Below are 24,006 nucleotides of genomic sequence, written 5' to 3' on the forward strand. Positions count from 1 at the left end.
CCTATCCCACCTCCCTGCTCACCAGGTACTGACTCTTTAAGGCCCTCCCCCTTTCAGATGGGAACGGAACCAACCTCAATAAGGAGGAAGGTCAGATGCTGCCTGCAGGTGTCCATCTGGATTTTGAGAATCTAGAAATCTAAAGCCAGTGTGGAGCAGAATGGGAAGTGTGGTGTAGGGGGAGTCCAGAGCGCTGGGGTCACCAGCAGGGGCCACTGAGGCGCACTAGGCAGGTGGGATCAAGTAATGCTCCCCAAGGAGATGATGCTTGAGCTGGGCACTGAAGGTTGAGTAGAAGTTGGCCAGGTGAAAAGGTGGGCCAGAAATGGAGGGGGGGGGGGCAGAGGGAAGGGGAGGAGGCAGAGGAGGGTGGGGTTGTGGCTGCCCCGGGACAGACCAGAGCATGGAGTTCCCTGAGCAGCACATTTGCTAGGGCCAGTGAGCGACTGTGGGAGCACCGGGGCGTTGAGTGGGAGGCGGGGATCATGGGCAAAATCCTGAAAAGACGGCTTCAGCACCACATTGGAGTCAAGACAAAATAGTGTGTTACCTCTTGAGGGATATTTTAGCCAAGAACCACCCACGTCTGGGGTTCCAGAGGGAACCAGGCCCCTCTCTCCCCTTTCCATGTATCAATATCCTATGCATCTTTTACTGGCGAACTACCCTAGTGTGCCCTTCCTCCCCAGCTCCCCACCCTACTCGCATCCCGGACCCAGAGTGAACTGGTGCTTCCTCTCTGCTCCTGGTGCCCTTTCTCTAGGTCACTAGTGCAACAGATCATCTCTCTCAGTAACTGTGTTTGAACCCCCCCCACCCCACGTCTCCACAGAGCGCTTAAACCATCCCAAGAACTCAGGAAAGGGGCAGGACCGAGTGTGTTACAGAAAGTCACTGAGTGGCACAGAAGTTCTCTATGAGGTCAGGGATGGCACAGAGAAACAGATCAGGGGGTACCCAGAAAACTGGTAATACTGCTCAAGAGAAACACACAGACAGGAGGTGGGGGGAAAGGAGATGCGCCGAGGATGCATTTCTTAACAAGTAGGAAAAGGTGTAAGTCCTTAGAAAGCTAGAGGACACACGCTCACAGGTGATTCTTCAAGCTCCCAGCAGGAGCTAAAACTGCCACCACCAATATATGAAAGCCCTTTACCAGTGCCTCAAACTCCCCAGAGTGGAGGGAGCATTTTGGGGTGCCATGGCGTGGACCCCCCAACTCTGCAGTCCACTGACGCGAGAACAGACGTGAACTTCTGTAGCTTCAATGGGAATCCCTGGAGGATGACCCCAAAAAGGATTTTTTTTTCTGAATTATGAACACCAGAGTTAAGAGGAAGATGTCTGTGTTTATGGATTCCTACCATGTGAAACATGCAAATGTTCCAGAGACAGAGGATGGAAAGAGCCGTTGCCGCTGTGAATTTCCAAAAAGACACTCCCAATGCCACCAAAAGAGAGAAGCTGGGGAAATAAGTAAGAACTCAGAATTCAAAAAAGCTCAGTGGTGTAATAGAGAGAGGGGCGGGGTCCTGGGGCTCACACATCTGAAGAAAAAGAAGAAAAAAAACGCACATTAAAATGGCTGCTTAATTCTGTCTATGTCAGAAAGCACTCGCTGATGTAAAAAAAAAAAAAAAAGAAAGAAAGAAAGAAAGAAAGCAAAACTCAGCCCTGTTTGTCAACTCTGGTACTAACTCGGCTGTGTCTCGGACAACAAATTGATATTTGTCTAAAACACACATGGAAAAGAAGATACTTTTCTTCCAGTTGTCAGAGCAAAAATCCTTTACTCTTCTGTCCAGCACCTGGAAGAAAAACAAGGGAATTTGTGGCTTGGTTTCCTTGACAACCTTATCTTCACTCCAGGCACCGTGCCCTGTCTCTAAGCAACAGGACACTCTTCAGGGGCACCAGAAGGTAAAACCTAGAGCTTATCCCGAGCCCCCGGGGACCAGGCAAATCAGGGCGGAACGTGTCCCTGCTGGGGAGCAGCCCAAGGAGCTTGGAAAGGTGCATGGTCCCAAATACCTTCACTAAACCCCGTACACAACCTGGCATCCCCCCACATTCTCGGTGCCTAGAATTCTACCTCTCTGCTCTCCTCCACTGGATGTTTTCCTCTGACCTCTGGAGGGGCCAGTGGCTCTGTGTGTCATGTGCCCCCACTCCTACCAGAAAAGCCCCACATGCCCTAGTGTGGAAAGGAGGCTGCCTTTTGAGAACAGGCACAGAAAGGAAAGCTAAGATACTTCCGGGACTTGCTAATTTTGTAAAGGAATGGCTTTGCCGGAGAAAAAGCATTTGATTAAAAGCGGATGCGAGAAAATGGCTATGCCGCTGTATTGACATTTAAGACTACTCTGTTTGCACCAGAAAACAGGAGTCAGAGATTTTTTTTTCCCCCACCAACACACCCCTGCCTCTTCCCTAACATCTCTGCGCTGGGAAGCATTTCTGAGAATATTCTGCAGAGCAAATGAACAAACTATCTGGAAATGACAGCTCTGAACTTTAATCGGAGCAAGAGACGATGATGAATTCATAGCTCTGAGGCTCAGAGGAAATGGGGGTGTAGAAGGAACGGTGTGGACAAACAGTGCTTTTAACTACTGTACCCGGTAGTCAGGGACACCACCGTCTCTCCGGTCCCTTTACCCCTCAGGCAGGCTCACGTCCATGGCCAGAGTTTATTGTCCAGTCATCTGGGAGGCAGGGAGGTGGGGCCACAATGATTCACCTTCCTTCATGGGTCTGGAAACCACAACCTGCTGAAGTTGTAATACATACAAACCACATGGCTATTTATACATGAGGATAAAAACTACAGATTCTGATTCCTAGCTCTTACTTATGCGAGAAAATGGAGAATTTGGCCAGTCTAAATTGCTATCATTCCAAGGCAATTTCCAAATTCCAAATCCCATGAGCGTTGGGTTATTCTCCTTTCTTCTTCTTTTTTTTTTTTTTAAGGTTTACTTATTTTTGAGAGAGAGAGAGAGAGAGAGAGAGAGAGAGAGAGAGAGAATCACAAGCAGGCTCTGAGCTGTCAGTGCAGAGCCCAATGCAGGGCTTGAACTCATGAACTGTGAGATCATGACCTGTGTTGAAATCGAGTCAGATGCTTAACCAACTGAGCCACCCAAGCACCTCTGAATTATTTTCTAATTAAATTTTTTCGGTAGCCCATCAATGAGATGGATCTCTTTGAGATTCCCCTCCTTGCGCATTTTCCCTTGAGTAGAATTACTGACTAAAAGGGGGCAATGGATTCCTTTTCAAGCGCTCAGTTGAGCCCCATTTATAATAGCAGCTTGGCTCAAGCCGAGGGATCCAAGCCAACAAGCTGTCAGTGGGGCTTGAGTCGTGGGCATGGGCCACCAAGATCGACAGCTCGGGGCCACTCCCAGGGTTAGGAAAAAGAAGTCGTAGGGGAAGAAAGAGCTCAGGGACAGGAAGCAGGTACGTGCTGGTATTTTGTAGGACATTGGGCATGGCAAGATTGGCACAAGATCCAAGGCAAAAGGAAACGGGGCCCAGCGTCTATTCCCAATAGCTACCAACCAGTGCATGAGGGCCCAGAGAGAGACTGGCTAGGACAGACCCTGCAGAAAGGTATGACACCCTGTGCACATGGAACATGCAAAAAGCACAGGCCAGGGAGCTGTCTGTTCTCCAAGGTGCTGAACCGCTGAAGGACGGGTGGCTAGATAGACACGGCTAGGAAATCCAGGTGTGGGAGGAAACTCAGGTCCAACACAGCCCCCTTGGGGGCTTCCCACAGACGGACCTCCAGCTGCCACCCCCTTGCATGTTCTGTGGAGCACAGCCTCCCTCTTCCCTTCCTCTCCCACAGCCTCGTGGGCGCTCACCACCCATGAATGCGTGTCTCCAGGTCCACAAGAAGATAGGAGCCCAAGGCCAGAGAAGTTGAGTCAGGCCAGGACCCATCTCTGGGACTTACCACCCTGAAAAGGGGACACACCAACTGCGCAGGGAACAGACCACCAAGTGCGTTTTACCTGCCATTTCACTCACGGTATTTAATCAAACAGAGGGAAGGAGAATGAGATTTTGATTTCAGAATTCCTCCTCGGTTAATTGTTATTTGCAGAACACAAGTAACATTTTAATTATTTTCAGCTTCACGCCATAACAGCTATCAGGGGAGTGGAGACAAAATAGAATAAGCAGGGGACTTATTAAATACATAATTAATGTGCGCTAAAATTAGCATATATGAATACAAATGAGCTGGGACTATTACACAGTTAGTACTTCAAGTATTATCGCCTGATTAATCTTGTTATCTGTTACGGCTTCCCAAGAATTGAGGCCACCCCAACAGGGGACAGGAACACATCAGCAGGTGAGATGTTCCTTGGAGGATTATCCTCCTAGCCAAGGCTCGGGGTATTTTTATAAATCAAAGTTTGGGAAAAGCTACAATTCTCTTTGCAGTGAAGCAAAAACAAGTTGAGCGTTGGGTGAAAACCACTGCAAAGCCAACACGGATCACGTGGGACTCTGAACATGATGATGTCTTTGAGTTCCGGGACAGAAGCCACGGGCCAGTCTGCAGCAGCGACCTGTCCTCGGTGTGGCTTCGCTGGGTGGAGGAAGGGGTCTGGAGCTATTTCTCACGGCAGCCTTGGCCTAGGGTGGAGCTGCCCGGCCCAGCACAGCAGCGACCTTGCAGTTGGGGCAGAAAAGATGATCTGGCCGGCACACGTGGAGGGAGGTCAGTGCCGTGGCTCGAGATACTTATTAACTAGCAGGAAGGAGGAGAACAGCCTGGTATCAAGCCAGTGGCCTGGACCCTGCCCATGCGCCACCGCCTACGGCATTCCTGGGGCCTCCTCCATCCCCTCTGCCGTGGGAGGGATCACTGGCACCCAGTCAGTCCTCCAAGGCCTGGGTTTCAATCTCAAGTCTGCGAGAGGTTAAATATTATTGTTTCAATCGAACGGAGCCAAAAGAAGTGACGCCCTTGCTCCAAAGTCTTGTACTAACTGTTTTGACTTCCGGAGACAAAGGATTCATTCTGAGCTGCATCATAATACGTGTATGTATAAACTTTACCCCATCTGATGGATTGGAAGCTCTTGAGAGGCAAGGGCTGTTTTGTTTTGTTTTTTTAATTCTGTTTTGGATCTCTCGGGGCATCTAGATCGGTGCCATCTGACATGGCGGCTACTAGCTACATGTGGCCCCGAAGCACTTGGGATTTGACGGCTGGGACCAAGAAAATGAATGGTTTGTTTTTGTTTTAATTAACTTAAGTGTATATCTGAAAGCTGAAGAAATAAAAACAATATTTTTTCTCCACTACACACAGCTTTGTTTTGACAGAAAGGACTACATTTCACTGGAACCATTAAAAATTGAGCATCCAAAGTGAGTTGTGCTCAGAGTGTTTGATATACACTGCATTTCTAAGACGTAGTGTGGGAAAAAAAGAACGTACAATGTCTCAACTTTTTATATTGATTCTATGTCGAAATAATAAGGTTTTGACGATTTTAGGTTAAATAAAATACGTATTAAAAATTAGTTTCTGGGCGGTTGGGGAGCTCAGTCAGTTGAGGGTCCATCTTTGGCTCAGGTCATGATCTCCTAGTTTGTGGGCTCGAGCCCCATGTCAACCTCTGTGCTGACAGCTCAGAGCCTGGAGCCTTCTGGAGATTCTGTGTCTCCCTCTCTCTCTGCCCCTCCCCTGCTTGTGCTCTGTCTCTCCCTCTCTCAAAAATAAATAAACATCTAAAAAAATTTTTTAATTAGTTTCATTTGCTTCCTACATTTTTTTAAAAAATGGCTACTAGGAAGCTAACAATGGAGACGTAGATCGCACTGTATTCCTGATGAACATGGAGGACCTAGCGGCATCCACGCACAGGAAGTATCAGTCGATGGTTTGGTTCAACATTATAAACAGATGACTCCATTATCTCTCACCTGGCCCCCGGTCTCCATTATAAACCAGATAAAAGCATTTTTCAGGTATCTGGATTAGAAATCGAATCTGTGCCCAGGAAACTGGAGACAAAGGAATAAAATCACAGTGCCAATTAATGAATAACCTCCCTCCTTTTGAAATGGATTAAAGTACAATACAACGGGTTGTGCACGAAGAGAAGAATTCAGATAATGAGACCATCAGAATGCACCCCCTTCTTATCTTGGTGGCAATGGGGCTCTGTGCTTCTGAGCAGCCAAGGGAAAAAAGAAAAGGCAGACACAATAAATTATGAATGCCATTTCCGCAAGGGAGGCAAAGCTTTCTCGCGCAGTGCATTCTAAAATAAATACCTTATTTGGGAGCATTGGGGGATGAACTAGGCAATGTCCCCAGAAAAAAACAAAGTGACAGTAAATGCTGTGGTGATTTTCACGTGGCAGTTAATGTCCTTCCTTCGAAACCCGAGCTGAGACAAGAGAAGCTGTCCTATGAGAGGGAAAGGCTGACACAGCTCAATGTGCAGCCTTGCTCGGGGGACAGGGGTGTGTCACCCAGAGCAGAGGGACGACAAGCTCATCCTTGAAGCGGCTCTTTCCACCCCCCTGACATTAGATGCGGTGACGAGCCAGCTGTGGTTTCTCTGTACCCCCACCCCAAGTCGCCCCCCACCCCAAGCCGCCCCCACCCCAAGCCGTCCCTCATCTGAGAACTCAGAAGCCAGACCAGACCCAATGACAACAAGAACAAGGTTACCACAGGGGTGATGCTGTCCTACCCTTAGCTTATTTTAAAAAATTAATATATTTTCAAATTTTGAAATGTAAGGCATTTTATCCACAAAATATATTTGACGCCCAACCCCACGACCACGCAGAACATCTGTCTTGGGAAACAAAATGTTTCCCCCAAATAGAATTCGGCCCAAGGCAAGCTTAGGTAGGCTCTAAATAAGTTGCAGAGTGAACATTTTTTTGCAAGAGTCTAGAGCAGAGCCATCCAATAGAACTTTCTGTGATGACAAAATTGTTCTGTATCAGTGCTGTCCAACTGGCTAGCCGTTGGCTGCACACGGCCACGCAGCACTGGACATGTGGCTAGGTGTGACTGAGGATCTAAATTTTGCATTTTGTGTAAGTCTGACAAATAGTACAGCATTTGGTGGCTCTGGGATCTCAGGCTTTCTGACTCCAGAGCCAGGCTTGTCCATCCCTGTAGCTGCTAGCTGCTGTCCGAGACGGTGCAGGTCTAGAAAGACTCAGGGAAACCATGGCCCAGCTGATAACTGCCTGGCCAGAGTAGAAGGACAATTGGAATTTACCAGAAATGTTGTCTTACACAAAAATATGTTGAAATTCCCTTGCCTTTATTTTTCCTTTAATTTACATAACAGATAGGAGGATGACATAATCTATTAGATGTGGAAATGAGTCTTGATTTTAACCCTAGTCCTCATGCAGCTTTAAATTTTTTTTTTCTAATTATTTTTGAGAGAGACAGAGCACACACTGGGAAGGGGCAGAGAGAGAACCCAATGCGGGGGTCGAACTCCCGAAACCACAAGACCATGACCTGAGCCGAAACTAAGAGTCAGACATTCAACTGCCTGAGCCACCCAGGCACCCCAATCTTCGCGTGGCTCCAGAACAGAGCTCACGTGATCTGAAGACCAGTCTGCAGGACACGGGCATGGGTTTACAGCCTGTGGCGGCAGTTGGTAGTGAATTTAAAAGTCGCCCTGTTGCACGGGGTGGGGGCGGGGATCCTGTAGGAATCCCACAGTTACGATTTCACCCTCGGGCTGGCTGTGCCCGTTCTCAGGCTCAAGCCCAACAGCGTCTCTGTGGAGGCGCTACCAGCTTCGGCTACGGCGCACACCCAGGAACACAATATGCCGAGCAAAATGTCATCCCAGACAGGAGGCTGAGTTAATTATAATGTCAGGCTTCCCACTGAGGCACAGATAATTAGAGGAGAATATTACAGTGTTTCCCAACTCCTGGGGTAAATGAGAAGCGTCTTCGCATGTAACCTGCTGGAGATAGAACTTAAAGTGGTTGGAGATGTAGCACCGGAGATGCCCGAGGCCAGAACCACACCATCTCTGGGGATCGGAGCAGCCCCGTGATAAATGCGTCACAGCAGATGACGCAGGGCGCAGCCCTGCTGGTGGCCAGCGCCGTCACCTCACTGAACACCGAACCACAAGATGGATTTTTATTTCCATTTTACAGCCAGGAAACTGGAACTCCCAGCGTCTTACCTGAGGTCACCCAGCTGGTAAAGCGTTTGGTGGCTCTGGGGTCCAGGCCCTGGCCTTTCTGATCCTACATCCTGGGCTTGTCCCCTCTCCCCACACCTCCCTCTTTGATAAAACGGCTGATGATCTGCTTGGGTCCTGGATTGTCCTCGCTTGGTGGGGGTGGCGGTGACCGCAGCAGGTGCGTGGGGGCCACGCGGGGGCTCACTGCACCCGCATCTGCAGATCACCCACCATGACAGTCCACGTGTCCCCTGCCGAAACCTCCCTGCTGATCTGAGCTGCTGCATCTGGAGTGACAGTCACACCAACACGCCAGTGTGGTGCCGCAGACATTCACATTTAATGTGGCAAGCTTCAAAAAATGAGAGGCATTTCCTGAACTTCTCTGTAACTGGCTCTGAAAAGCGCTGTGATCCACCGGGAGGAAGGCAGCCCAGCTCCCCGTAGAAAGGAGCAGGCTGCCCGTGCCCACACACACAACCGTGAGCTTCGTTTTCAGCCTCCTTGGGCCTCAGCTTCTAAAATGTGAAGCTGGGGGGTGCAAATACCTAACTCATATACAGAGGACACTTAAAAAAAGGCCCCCGCAAGTGGCAGCCTCTAGTATAGGGTGGCTTTTGTTATCGCCAATGAGCTGTAGTCTTGAGTGGTCTTAGAACTGCTCATTAAGCCTGGGTTTTTGGCTGCACAGAATGCTCCTCCAGTTTCTGGAAGCAGAACAATGTGAAGGAGAGGCTGTGGCTTCGACGTTTTCCCCAGAAAGCTCCCCATCTAATAACAGAATTTTCTATTTGGTCTTTGTCCCAGGAAAATGAAGAAATCAGGAAAGCTGTTCTTTCTGGCTCTTGGCTCCTTCCTGTAAGCTCTAAGTTACCAGACTGCTGAAGCATTGCAGCATGTGGAGACCAGGCAGGGGTAAAAGTGAATGGCAGGGTCAGGCCCTGGAAGCCAGCAATGCCACTGTTCGTGACAAAGGAGCCTTTGCCGACAGGATGGTCCGACGAGATAACCAAGCCTGGATTCTTTGGGTAGATGAGAAAACCCAAGAATCTTTATAAGAAGGAGGCAAAGAGATTAGACACAGAAGAGACAGCAAGCTGACCACAGGAGGCAAAGACTGGAGTCAGGTGTGGCCCCTGGAAGAGGCAAGAACAGACTTTCCCCTAGAGATTGGGTGTGGCCCCGTCAACATCAACTGCAGCCCGAGAAAACTGACGTCAGACTTCTGGCCTCCGGAATTGTCAACGAAAAGATTGTTTCAAGCCACCACGTTTGTAATAATTTGTTACGCAGCCGTGGGAAGCTGATACACATCCTCTGTTTTGTTTCCAACCTGTAACGGCAACCACCCCAACAAGATTATCTCAGGTGTAAAGGAATAACTGTTAATTCTACCCTCGTGTGTGTGTGTGTGTGTGTGTGTGTGTGTGTGTACGCTGCGGGTGAGGGATGTGGAGGCAGTTACGTGATAGAGGTTCCTCTTCCAAAAACCATTTTCATCACACAAGTCATTTAGGAGATAAGTTGATACGTCTCACAAAAGCATGAAGAAAATAAAAATCAGCCCCAATCTCAGGAATAACCAACCATGGTTAATATTTTTAGCATATAAATTTGTGAGGTTTTGCTCCTTGGGAAAAAAAAAAAAGCCTTTCTGACTAAACTTTCAAGCATTTCATGTAAAGCCATGAACTGGAGCCTAATAGGACCGTTGAGGGAAGACAAGCCAAATAATTAAAATCAATTGTGCCGTTTCTGGAGACAAAGACGGTGACCCTAGTTTGCTCTGTGTCACGGCAACAGCCAGCAAAGTGAACTTGGCTCTTGACTTTAATGAGAGGAAAATAAAAAGCGTGTGACTCATCGCGCCTCTTCCATGGGTTTATAAATCATTTCAACCACAAAGGAGAGCCCGCTGTGTCACGGAGACCCACAGAAGCTGAATGCTGTCCCTTAACCCGCCTGGTGGCCGTGGGAGAAGGGGAACAGGGACCCTTGGCCCTCAGATGACAGCCCTTCATCCTAGGATGGAGGGTAGGTACCAAGTGTGCTGGTCATTCTTGGTGATGGAATAGACATTGCGCTTCAGTATGCAACATGAGGTCCTAAAAGGGAGACAGCATGGAGCTTCTTATAGGAAACTCCATCTATGGCCGGGGGAGTGGGACCCCTTTAAATGAGTGCCATTCAGGGTGACAGCGATCACTACAGGTGCAGAGACGGGACCCAGCAAGGCACCACCAAGGAAGGAATGATTTACACCTTAAATACATTAGATGAATATTGTACTCTCTGTATTTTCTTTCACAGAATCATCCAGTGCCAGGGCTGAAAGGAATCTCAGTGATAATTTAACACATGCACACACATGCACGCGCGCACACACACACACATCAAATCACCAAATGGAGCAGTGCTTGAAGGAGATAACCTCTGGACAATCCCTTTAAGCTCTAAATTTATCTTTCTGGTGTAGGAAACAATGCGATAGTGCACTGTTGAGACCATAAGCCGCTCAAGGAAAGAGATTAGCAGGAACTCGATTTGCGAGTTGATTTTTAATTCCACTCAGACGCACAGAGGGTGCTTGTTTTCCGAAGGCCCAGAGCCCTTCAGCCGGCGTGACGCTGCATGAAAATCACTTTCAGAGACGATCTCCGAAGGCGACAGAGTTGCTGGCACAGAAGAAACGTCATTTCCCCGGGGGTATCATTTTTCCGAAGGACTCAAGCTCCCCGACCCACCGTTGTCACACATTGGCCAGCCAGAGAAGGGGCGTGGCGTTGGGAGGCGACATCCCCACCCGCAGAGATTCGGGGTCTGCCACACGTGCCAGAGGGGCTCACGTCTGATGGTCTTCCTCGCTCATTACGGTTTCTTCCGGAAACATGTCAACTGTTTGCACAATTGTGCGTGTTTCTCGGAAGCGGGGACCCCTCCCTGCTCTAGGATCACCAAGGGCTGCCTGCGTGCTGCGTGGGAGGGGGTCCCCAGCTCCTCCCAGGTGCCAACGAAAGGCTTTAGGCTTTGTGGGAGCCACAAAGTTTAAGAACCCTCCTGCCCTGCGGCAGCTGGGTGGCTCAGTGGGTTGAGGGTCCGACTTCGGCTCTGGTCACCATCTCGTGGTTCATGGGTTCAAGCCTGGCATCAGGCTATGTGCTCACAGCTCGGAGCCTGAAGCCTGCTTCAGATTCTGTGTCTCCCTCTCTCTCTCTGCCCCTCCCCTGCTCATGATCTGTTGCTGTCTCTCAAAAATAAATAAATGTTAAAAAATTAAAAAAAAACTTTTTTTAATTAAAGAAAAAAAGAACTCAGGTTTGGACTGTGAGGTGTGGTTGTCGGCAGACATTCAAGTGGAGATGCCCATCAGGCACAGAGATCAGTCTGCGCCCCCCTCCACCGCACTGGATGACATCACCAGGGTCTAAATACAGACAAGTCTGCCGAGGCCCCTGGGGACGCATCCCTGGAGCCTCCGTCTCCGAACTCCAGTCTGAGGAGAAGTTCACCTGCCACACTTCCCCACGGCAGCCTCCTGCCCTTGGATGGGAACCATTTCAAGAGCTTGTCTGTTGCCGCCTTACCTTTGAAAAGGTCTCTTTTGTACCATTATCCTTTATAGTTTATTAAAAATTTAACTAGAGCTTTGACGTTCCCCGCGACTCTGGGTTTTAAGATAGACTTTTCACAGTGACTAAATGGATAATTGATTTTTTTTGAGGCCTTTTTGTCTTTGCTGGTTCAGTTTTGTACGTCCTGGGGATGATGGAGGGTGACATTTTGTTGAATGTTTTTTATTAATGTGGAAGTGAAAAGGGAAGCTCATTAGCGAGTGTGCGGTCTGCTGGAGGTTTCTGGCGTGGGAGGACACACGCATGGTCACGTGCACACACCCGGGGCACTGGGTTTACACACGTGTGCAAGGGCCGGCGCGTTTATTTTTTTTTTTTAGTTTGTTTAATGTTTATTTTTGCAAGAGAGAGCGTGCAAGGGGAGGGGCAGAGAGAGAAGGAGACAGAATCTGAAGGCAAACTCAGGCTCCAAGCTGTCAGCACAGAGCCTGATGCAGGGCTCTAACCCATGAACTGTGAGATCATGACCTGAGCCGGTCGGAGGCTCAACCGACTGAGCCACGCAGGCACCCCAATGTTTTATTTATTTTTGAGGGAGAAAGAGAGAGAGAGGGGAGGGGCAGAGAGAGAGAGAGAGAGAGGGGAGGGGCAGAGAGAGGTGGAGAATCCAAAGCAGGCTCTGAGCTGTCAGAACAGAGCCGGACGCGGGGCTTGAACCCACGAACTGTGAGATCATGACCTGAGCCGAAGTCGGACATTCAACCAACTGAGCCACCCAGGTCCCCCTTCTTTAATTTTTTTTAATGTTTATTTACTTTTGAGAGAGACAGACAGCACGAGCAGAGGAGGGGCAGAGAGAGAGGGAGACACAGAATACAAAACAGGCTCTAGGCTCTGAGCTGTCAGCACGCATGCAGCCTGATGTGGGGCTCGAACTCACGAACTGTGAGATCATGACCTGAGTCAAAGTCAGATTTTAACTGACTGAGCCACCCAGGGGGCCCCAAAACTGAGTTCTTGATGTGCCCTTCTAAAGCCTGCCCTCGCTGGGCCGTCCCCATCCCCGTAGAGGGCAAGTCCATGCTTACAGCTGGTCAGCCCTGAAACCTCAGGTCCTTCCTGGCTCCTGACTTTGGCTCTCACCCCACGTCTACTGCATCAGTAAATCCCACCTCCCCACCTTCAACTGATGCCAGAATGGGACCCCTCTCAGGACCCTGGTCTAAGCCACCTCGTCTTTCACCTGCATTCCTGCAGTGGCCTCCGCCCGGTCTCCCCACAGCCGCCCTCTCCCCTCCTGGGTCCAGTCTAAATTCAGCACCTGCAGAGAATGTTTTACTCAGATCATATGCTTGTCTGTTCAAAACTTGCACAGAAAACAAAAATCCTTACAATGACTCTAAGTGCCAACTGGGGCGGGGCTGACCTCTCTGTCCTTGCTTGGCGCCTCCCCTCTCCCTCCCCCTGCTCCGGCCACAGTGGACCCCTGGCTACTCCTCACTGGTCCTCACGTGCTCCTGCCTCAAGGGCTCTTGCATGGGCTGCTTTCTCTGCCTGCAACACTCACTCTGCCCCACACAGCTGCATGTCAGACTCAAATGCAAGGTCTCCAGGAGATCCACCCTGATTGCTCTATTTAAAATTCCATCTCCTTTCTGGAGCGCCCGGGTGGCTCAGTCGGCTAAGTGTCCAGCTTCGGCTCAGATCATGATCTCATGGTTCGTGGGATGGAGCCCTGCATTGGGCTCTGTGCTGACAGCTCAGAGCCTGGAGCCTGCCTCTGATTCCGTGTCTCCCTCTCTGTCTCTGCCTCTCTGCCACTGTGCTCTCTCTCTGTCTTTCAAAAATAAATAAATGTTAAAAAAAAATTAAAAAACAATCGTAACTCCTTTCTGTATCATCTCACCATCTCATCAGCCCTGCTAAACTTGTCCTTCCCTTAGGGCACTAACCACCTTCCAACATAATGTAAGTGCACTTAGTACTATTATGTTCGTTGTCTATTTCTCTTGCTATAATGCTAATTACAGGAGGCCAGGGATCTTGGTCTGCTCTTTGCCTGACTGAACTCAAGTACCTACAACTCGTTATCAAAATGCAACAAGAGGGGCCACTGGGTGGCTAAGTTGGTTGAGTGTCTGACTTTGGCTCAGGTCATGATCTCACAATTTATGGGTTCAAGTCCCACATCAGGCTCCGTGCTGACAGTTCGGAGCCTGGAGCTTGCTTCAGATTCTCTCTCTCTCTCTCTCTCTCTCTCTCTCTCTCAGCCCCTCCCCAGCTTCTGCACACTCTCTCTCAAAAATAAATAAATAAATAGATAAACAAAATGCAATTAATATAGGCAAGAAAGGGAGAGAAATTTCCCCTCAAATCTCTTGATCCAGGCAAGCCAGCCGCTCCCCAGGTCGTGGACTGTTACCCAATACTTCTAATGATGACAACTAGAAGAGGTTCCTACGGCGCACTCAAGCCTCCATACAATCAAAAGGTACTTCCAATTTACCATAAAAGGGACACAGGTTGAACTTGAACTTGGGAATGCCAAAGGTCCAGAAGAAGGTCTATTGTCAAGGAAGAAGTAACTTTTGAATCCATGCTGACTGCGGATCATCTGATGTCGGTGTCTTCCCACACCTCATTCCTGCTAACACGTGTCCAGCCTTCATCCAAGCTCTGCCTGAAGTCAATGACCACGTAAGTATGTGAACTCTCCTCAGTCTTCTGTTAAAACGAGTCCAGAGAGGGGCACCTGGGAGGCTCAGTCAGTTAAACGTCTGACATCGGCTCAGGTCATGATCTCGTAGTCTAGTCTGTGAGTGCGGGCCCTGCGTCGGGTTCTGTGCTGACAGCTCAGAGCCTGGAGCCTGCTTTGGATTCTGTGTCTCCCTCTCTCTCTGCTCCTCCCCTGCTCATGCTCTGTCTCTCAAAAGTGAATAAAAGGTAAAAAAAATAAAATAAAGGTATATATAAAAAAAGAGCCCTGAAACAGTCCCAGTTGAGCACATGGGAGCACAGAAGGGTAGTGGCAGGTGGGAAACGGGAAGGGCTCCACCAGTGTAAAGCTGATGCCCGGCTTCTCAAAGCCCAGTGCTATGCAACCTGGATTTTAGATCACTATCAGGTTCGTTTGGGAGACAGAAAATCACCACGGGATACCTCGAGCCAGCATGATTATCTTATTTGGCTGTGTACCCACTGGACTGATCTTTATTCATTTTCAACTGCTTAGAGAAGGAGCCTTGAGTGGCAGAAAGATAGTGATGAACTATTATGACTGAACAGGCAGAGTAATGCTTCAATGCTACTGATTAGCATTGAAGAGGTTCCAGGTGACGTGGAAGTTTTTCAAGCTGCCCTCTGCCAAGCCCTGGATCTTCCAATGAGTTTACTAAGATTTTGGGGGATGAATGTGGCCAGACCCATCCACCAGGACATAGCTGCTCAGGTCAGCTTGGTGAGTTGGGGTCCCACATAAGACTTCATCCCAAGGAATCCGGAATAGCAAGCTCTAGAAAAATCAGAGAGTTTGCCTATGATCCAAAGGGAAAGATCCAAGAGGGAAATGAGATGCTGAAAAAAAAACTGGGGGGGTAACCAGCCTGTATGATCCTATGATAGAAATTGCTAGGACCAGGACAGAAACAATTAGGAAAGCGCTTCTCATCTAGGGGAAGACCTGAGCTTAAAAAGTGACCGGGGCACCTGGGCGGCTCAATCAGTTAGGCGTCTGACTCTTGATTTCAGCTCAGGTCATGATCTCACAGTTTGTGAGTTCAAGTCTCCCATGGGGCACTGCACTGACGGCGTGGAACCTGCTTGGGATTCTGTCTCCCTCTCTCTCTGCCCCTCCCCCACCTGCTCTTTATCTCTTTCCCTAAATTGAAAAAAAAAAAAGTGATTGAACACATAGTGCTCTAGACTGGTTTAGTAGATGCGGGCATATATAACATTGAAATTGTCATTCTTTAAAAACAATACCAAAAAAAAATCGTCATTGTGCAAGCAGAGGTATATCAAGTTACCCAGAGAGGGTAAATCGGCGGTGGCCTTTTCTCCCACAACACTGGAGCCAGAGGGTAATGAAGCAACATCTACAAGAGCTTCGAAGAGAAGACTGTGCCTCCTGCAAGCCTGGTCCCATCGAGTCACTGCTCCGTGACAGGGGGACAGGCGGGCACGGACTCGGGTAACACATCACCCAGGGGTGCTCCCTCACCAAGGGTGTTCCTCAAACCCGAGTTCTGGCCCAACGAGGATGCATCAGAATGTGGAAGAACTCAAGACAGAGGATGTCACAGCTGGGAAGGAAGACAGGGGCATTATTAATGCTAATGACTGTGACCATTTTCTGATTGCTCACGTGGCCCCAAGTTCGGGACCAAAATCTGGGTATCTATGTGTGCGCATGCCATAGCATCTTATTTAAGTATCATGTAAATGATATCCCGATTATCTTAGTAGTAGTAAATGCCCATTTCACAGATGAGAACACCAAGGCTCAGAGAGCTCGAGTCATTTGTCCAGATATATAACTAGCGAATTCCGACATGTGACCCAAGGACTGCCTCACGGTCCCTTAATTTGTTTTTTTTAATAATATCTTTATTCTTTTTTATGCTTACCTGCGTTTTCTAGTTACTCTAAATGAGACGTGGTATTCTTTTTGAAACAGAAGGCCAGCACATTTTTTTCAATTAAAATAAACCCAAAGACACAACACGAATGACTGTAGAATGCTAAAGAGAATAGGACTGGCAAGGACATTAAACGACAGAGAAGTCAGTATTTTAAAACAGCATTAAGCAGGGGCACCTGGGTGGCCCAGTCAGTTAAGCGTCGGCTCTTGATTCAGCTCAGGTCATGATCTCATGGTTTGAGAGTCCGCACCCCTGCATCAGGCTCTGCACTGACAGCACGGAGCCTGCTTGGGATTCTCTCTCTCCTTCTCTTCTTGCCCTTCCCTCAGTCTCTCTCTCACTCTCCTTCTCTCAACATAAATAACCTTAAAAAAATAAAATAAAAGAGCCCTGAACAGAACCAGAGACATCGCATGCTCATAAAAGGTGCTCCCCACAGCAATAACGCAAGCTACAAACAAAGCCAAGGGAGATTTGCATTCTGTCCTCCAGCCCCCTCAACCAAGGACACACGCCATGACTGTCCCTCTTTCCAGACGAGCAGCGGAGCTGACAAAGTGACTTTACCTTCGGGCAGGTGGCCGGATGGCTCGGGGACAAGGCCTCACCTGGAATGTTGTGTATGGTGATGGCCAAGATGAGCAGCGCGATCCTCCTCCAGCTGCCGCGGCCTCCGGGCTGCACCAGGTCCCCTCGAGGAGGCGGCGGGGCGGCGGGGCCCTCGGGAAGGCCTGTGGCCACGGCCTTCTTCCTCTGATAGGCCTCCCCGTTCTCGCTCTTGTCTGTGCAAACAGAGAGGGGCGGGAGGGAGAGTACTTTGAAAACGTGCATGTGGGTCCTTGGCAAGCAGCTGCAGGAAGAAGCGTTCAACCCTGGGAAACGGTCTACTTCCTAACTTCCCAGGGGACCGTGAATTCTCCCGTTTCCTTCCTGTTCCTCCCTTCCTTCACTTATTCATTCAGCAGACATTCACCAAATAGATATTCAGTGCCCAAGGTACAGGTACTGGAAAGGATAAAAAAAAATATGAAGCTGGGGCGCCCGGGTGGCTCAGTCGGTTAAGCATTAACCGACTCCTAATTCCGGGTCAGGGCGTGATCTCACTGTTCCTGAGTTCGAGCCCCGCATCGGGCTTTGTGCCGACAGCGCTAAGCCTGCTTGGGATTCTCGCTCTTTCCTCCTCTGCATCCCCCACTCCTGTTCTCTGTCTCTCAAACTAGGTAAATAAACATTAAAAAAAAAAAAAAAGATGGAACTGGGGTCACCGTAGCAACGCCTACGGAGAAATAATATTGAGTGGCGGGAGCTGAGACTCTGGAGCCAGGCTCCCTGACTCGCTCCTGACTCGTCCATGTAGCTGCTGTGTGGCGCTAACAAGCTGTTTTCCATCTCTGTGCCCACGTTTCCTGAGTAACGAAACGGGGTAATAAGAGGCCCCATCCATCAGGATTCGTGAGGCTTCGACGGGAGGCGCCATGCAAGTGCTAAGTGCGCAGGCGTGGACCGCGGTGCCTCTCTCCCGACAGCGTTACAGGGTGCGAGACCCTCCTCTCCACCGCCTCCGGGGAGCCCGGCCACGTGTCAGGCCGAGCCACAGACACTCCCTCCCCAGGGACCAGGGACTGGGGTGGAGACGGCCCCGGTGACTCAAGGGTGGACTCGCAATCCAAAAGGTTGTGCAAAGGCAGCTTGGCAGATGACAGAAGGAAGCAGAGCTGCACACAGACACACACAGACGGGAAATCATGCGGCCAGCTGGACAGACAGACGGATGGACCGGCAGACGGACAAATGGCAGCCTGAGTGTCGCAGGACGCTCTGAGCCCCACGGGCTGACCACGGTCCCCGACCACCGGTCTTCATGACGTAACCTCCCTTTCAAACATTCTCCTTGGGGGTACATTTGAAGGGTGTCACTTCCTAAGCCCAGGTTGGGCCAACTACTCATAGTCTCCAGGGTCATCTCATTCTTAATGGAGGCACATTGCCTGGGTCTGAGGAAGAGCATCTAGACTGTGGACATGTTTGTGGGAGCAGCTTCTGGGGGAGCAGGGTCTCGAGAGAATCTCAGACACGTGGCAGTGCAAATGGAAAGGAGGGTCTCTCTATCACGAGCGAACAGAAGAACCTGCAAGTCACAGCTCAGAGGTCACATGGACGGAACATGAGAAGGCAACCATACGTCCCCGTTTGGGCTCGCCGCCCTGGGGCCCGGGGGATTACCAGTGTCCCCTTTCACTGTCAGTGTCCTGGTTTGGACAAGAAGCGATGGGACTCGCTGGCTGCGGGAGATGGCACGGCTTGACTGCCCCTGTGCCCCTCTGCTGTGGCGGGGACGGTCCCTTGCAGCAGTTAACGGTCATCAGCTTGAAGGGTAGGAGGGACTCTCTGTGGTGGGCCTCCTTCCTTTCTCTGTAAATTTTCCACATGCAGAAAAATTCTCTCTAAGCTGAAAATCACAGAAAATTTTTCCCAGCGTCAAATTAAGAAACAATAGGCAAATATAAAGACTCCTTTAGCCCTGACCATGGGGCTCTGGTTATTTTATTTTATTTTGGGGAAAGAGAGAGAGAGACAGAACATGAGCAGGGGAGGGGCAGAGAGAGAGGGAGACAGAATTGGAAGCAGGCTCCAGGCTCCTAGCTGTCAGCACAGAGCCCGATGTGGGGCTCGAACCCATGAATTGTGAGATCATGACCTGAGCCGAAGTCAGCCCCTTAGCCAACTGAGCCACCCAGGCGCCCCTCTCCTTGCCTCAAAGGTAGGCGGGGGTTAATCTTAGCAACCAGAATCTTGCTATATAACCTTTATCGGGTCTTTGATTCCCTTTTCAGATGAATCCGCCTAAGTGAACATTGCTCTGTATTTCTAAAACGGAGGGGGGCGGGGAGATATCTTTTGAACATCCTTCTGTGTTCGCTCACTCAAATCAAGCAAGTAAACCCTAAGAGTAAGCAGGTGCTGGAGGACAGGCAGACCCAGCTTCCCCAGGTCCCCCCGGGTTCTCTCTCATAACTGCAGAATCTCAGTTCCCTTAGGGAGAAGGGGCCTCCTCTTGATCCTCCGGAACGCAGGGATACCAGCCCCCCAAACAGTCAGCAGCCGCAGCTCACCCAGTCTCTGCTGGAAAGCAACTCCTGGCAGACACTATTTGCACCGAGCAAAGCTAAGTACACCCTCACGGCACCATCTCCATGGGGTGGGCACTCGCCTTCCTCCCGGGCCAGTCGGGAGACACCGCTGATCCCTTGGGTTCCCTTTGAGTGCACAGACCTGACCTCGCTCACCAGTGGGAGATGAAGATGGTGGGGGTGGGGAACTCTCCCCTTTGGGATTTTATAGTTTAAGAGAGAAGAGACAGGAAAGACATGACTAATTCCATCAGAAGGCAGAAATGTATGTACTCTCTCTAATGAGCTCTGAAGCTGGTGCTTATTTTTGTCAGGGCTACGAAAGCATCGGAGTCTGATTCCCCTGCAAATCTGCAGGGAGAGCACAGAGATGGGGCACCGATAGTGAATTCCAGCAGCGGGGAAGGGCCAAGGAGCAGAAAGGTTGTTGGCCGGGGTAGAGCTGCAGGCCCCGCCCGGCTGGGACAGGAGACACAGGCTTGTTAAATGAACCAGTTTGGTAACAGCCTCTAAAGCATCTGCAAGGGGGAGAATTAGTCCGAATTAATCACTATAGAGAGTACGATGCCGCCTGGGTGGCGAATCTTCATGCCTCTCCCGGCGAGGCCAGCTAAGCCACCGCATTCCAAGAGGAATGCCAGCACTGCGGGCAGAGGAGGACCCCTTCACAGGGCTGTTGCCAAGCCCGGGGTGGGATGAAGAGGTGAGCCAGGGCGACAAGAACCTGTCGAGAGGGGGAAAGGTCTGGGCACTTTTGAAGTAGGATTCGGCAAAGGGGAAGGACAGGTAGCGACGGAACAGTCAAGGTGGATGCAGAAATGCAAAATGGCATTAGTGACATCGGCTAACAGGTGGTCCTGAGGACTTATCTTCAATCCTCACAAAAGCCCCACAAAGCAGAGAAGCTTCCCTCTAACAAATAAAAGCTTGAGGGGCGCCTGGGTGGCTTGGCCGGTTGAACGTTCAGCTTCGGCTCAGGTCATGATCTTGTGGTTCGTGAGTTCAAGCCCCGCATCGGGCTCTGTGCCGACAGCTCAGAGCTTGGAGCCTGCTTTGGATTCTGTACCTCCCTCTGTCTCTCTGCCCCTCCCCTGCCTGCTCTCTCTCTCTCTCTCTCTCTCTCTCTCTCAAAAATATATAAACATTTAAAACATTTAAAGAAAAAAAAAAGCTTGAAGAGTAGAGGGGTGGAGCTGGCCGGTCCCGTTCTCACAAGTTGTCCCAGATGGAGTCAGGAGTCAAGCCAGGTCTTTGCGTCCACAGGCCACCTCTTAACCAGGACCCTGTTGGGGACTGGGCGGGGATAGGGGAGGGGAGCGCTGATCTGCTCCTTTGCTCCCCGCTCTCACTGCCATGAAGTTTAGGGACTTGAAATCCTGTATGTTTATGTTGGAAATGTTCAGGGTGCCGAGGGGTCGGTGAGCTTGCACCCAGTGACCCCAGAGGTGGAAAGGGCTCAGTAGACATCTTGTATCTACAGTCATTCCCACCCATCGATAAACCTGAAAACAACGCTTCTTAAACACTTAGACCTGCTATGTCCAAGGAGGAAGCAGCTGCAACGAGAAAATAGTTATTAACACGAAGTGCAGAACACAGGGTCACGATTCTTTCAGAAAGGGAAAGAAAAGACATCAAAGGGGCCCATTGTCAAAAAAGCATTTTTTTTTTAAGTTTGGACTTTAGCATCTAAGAATGCACACGAAGAAGGGACCCACTGCTGGGGCTCCCCCCATTCCTCCTTTCCTGGAGAGGCCGGCGTCGCTGGATTCGAGAAGGACCACAGGCAGAACAGACAGATCTGGCCAGGAATCACTTCTCCCACTGAACGGTGGGGTGACCTCCTGCAACACGGTCACACATCTCACATGGGATTCTCACCCCCCACACACCGTACTGCAGAGTAAAGCCGTCTCCGGTCCAGCAGGCAGGAGCGGGGGGTCAAAGTGAGCCCGGGTGTCTGGGTAGGCCCTGTCCCCCTCAGGGTTTGAGGGGAAGTGAAAGGTGCTGAAGGCTGTAGATTAGTGGCTCTAAACCATTTTGAATCAGCAACTGCTTTTGAAAAAAAAAATTGTAAATGTTTATTTGAGAGAGAGAGCACAAGCCAGGGAGGGACAAAGAAAGAGAAGAAGACAGAGAATCCAAAGCACCCTCTAGGCTCTGAGCTGTCAGACCAGAACCCAACGCAGGGATCGAACCCAGGAACCGTGAGATCATGACCTGAGCTACAGTTGGACGCTTAACCGCCCAGGCACCCCGGCAACTGCCTTTGAAAGTAGAGCGGAAGCTATAATCCTCTCTTCAGCAATAAATTAAGGCAATTTTGAAATAAGTTTTGAATCCTCATGGATTCCGGGGCCTCAGACTGAGAACATCATGCAAAATGAACACCATGTTAACCTTTTTTTCCATAATCCATGGGCTTGGGGGCCCCCAGGGACACAGGATGTTTGCTGGCCCTACGATGATGTAACCAGACAAATCTAACAGGGCCCAATGACGAAACCTCAGCCCCCAGTGAATGCAGCAATACTAATTAACAGATCACCAGCCATGAGAGCTTTAAAAATATCCCCAAGACATCACTGGAAATGATCTGGTTGAATTAACACAAATAGGCAAATCTTCATCTGCTAAGCTCAGAAAACTTCAAGCCTCTGGAAAAATACCTTCTTTCTAAACCCTATTTACAGAACAGAAAATGAAGAGTAGTCAGTCATATATAGTCACTACGTACTACGTATGCACAAACAAAATCAAAAGGCCAATCAAAAGCAGGGAGAGAGGACAATCTACTTACTTATTTTTCCTTCCTGTTGGTTTCCCCGGGAATCAGAATGAGTTGGGGGAAGAAATTCAATTATCAACATGAGTGTGACAATGCTTGCTAAGAATCTGGTTCTGTTTCTTTAATCATTTATGGGATTAGCATGACTTCCTTTATGTAATTAATGCCAAATTTGAACATGGAATAATGACTCAACACGGGTGAGCAGCCACCACGGCACGTGGAGGGATCAAGGCCCATGGAGGTCCTTCCTGACAGGCACGTGGAAATTTAAAAAAGAGTCAGGTCAGTCTCCAAGCCATAGCATATGGCCCTTCAGCTCAAATATACCCAAAACTAAAGCCTATGACTGTCTCCAAACCTCTCCACACTCAGGCCGATTCCCTTTTGTAAAGCTATAAACATAACCACGTTAAAGAAAAAGTCCCAACGTCCCTATCACAATGACTGTCACTTGTTCCTATCCCTTGTCCAGTTCATGCATGTTCGTGTTTTGCAGATTTGTGGTTAGTGCAAATGATGAAGAGAATAGATGTGGGATCAGACTGCCTGCCACGGGTTGTGCCTATGTCAATGACAGGATGTGGCTCTGCCAACCATGGGATCATGGCTCTGTCAACCATGGGATCATGGCTCTGCAGCTCCAGGACTGTGGTTCTGTCAGCCAAGGCATCATGGCTCTGTCAACTATGGAATCATGGCTCTGCCAACCACAGTATGTGGTTCTGTCAACCATGAGATCATGGCTCTGCCAACTGTCGGAATGCGGCTCTGTCCACCATGGGATCGTGGCTCTGTCCACCATGGGATCATGGCTCTGCCAACCATGGATATGGCTCTGTCATTCATTAGCCATAAGGCTTCAGAGAAATGCTATCTCTGTGCCTCAGTGACTTTGTACTAAAATGGGTTTAATAACCATATCTTCTTAGCACAGTTGTTAGCATAACTAAAGTATCTGTAAAGCACCTGGTACAGAGCTTGGCACACGAGAAGCACAATCACTGTGCGCAGTCACTACTGATCATAAATGTTCATGTTCAGTTTCATATTCTACTTGTTTCACTTAAAACTCCAGAAATATTTTCTGTATGTCTTAGCCTTTTGACTCAAGGTTTTAATGTCTTGAGGGAGTTTTGCTTAGTTCTGAGCCCATCATTTGAAAAACCATTTCTTTTTTTTTTTTTTTTAGAAAACCCAACTTTATCCTATAGATAACTTTTATTTTTTTATCTAATATTTTTATTTTATTTTATTTTATTTTTTCCCATAATATTTTATTGTCAAATTGTTTTCCATACAACACCCAGTGCTCTTCCCCATAAGTGCCCTCCACCATCACCACCACCTCTTTTCCCTCCTCCCCCTTCCCCTTCAACCCTCAGTTCATTCTCAGCATTCAATAGTCTCTCAAGTTTTGCATCCTCTCACTCCCTAACTCTCTCTCCCTCCTCCGTTCCCCCTGGTTCTCCATTAGGTCTCTCTTGTTTTCCTGCTAGACCTATGAGTGCAAACATATGGTTTCTGTCCTTCTCTGCCTGGCTTACTTCACTCAGCATGACACTCTCAAGGTCCATCCACTTTCCTACAAAGGGCCATATGTCATTCCCTCTCATTGCCATGTAGTACTCCATCATGAATATATACCACATCTTC

The 24,006-nt window shown here is 49.3% G+C and overlaps 1 protein-coding gene across 7 annotated transcripts in view; it reads right to left on the bottom strand.

Annotated features, from left to right (window-relative positions):
• Positions 1-24,006, bottom strand: part of SLC39A11 (solute carrier family 39 member 11) — a 353,304-nt gene that overhangs the window by 124,617 nt on the left and 204,681 nt on the right. For all 7 annotated transcript variants that reach the window (XM_029927486.1, XM_029927490.1, XM_029927488.1 and 4 more), the window contains one exon: positions 17,040-17,213. In XM_029927486.1, coding sequence (XP_029783346.1) covers positions 17,040-17,213 — 174 coding nt within the window. The remainder of the gene's footprint in view (positions 1-17,039; positions 17,214-24,006) is intronic.

The sequence above is a fragment of the Suricata suricatta genome, chromosome 17 (assembly GCF_006229205.1).
Source record: "Suricata suricatta isolate VVHF042 chromosome 17, meerkat_22Aug2017_6uvM2_HiC, whole genome shotgun sequence".
NCBI lineage: Eukaryota > Metazoa > Chordata > Mammalia > Carnivora > Herpestidae > Suricata > Suricata suricatta.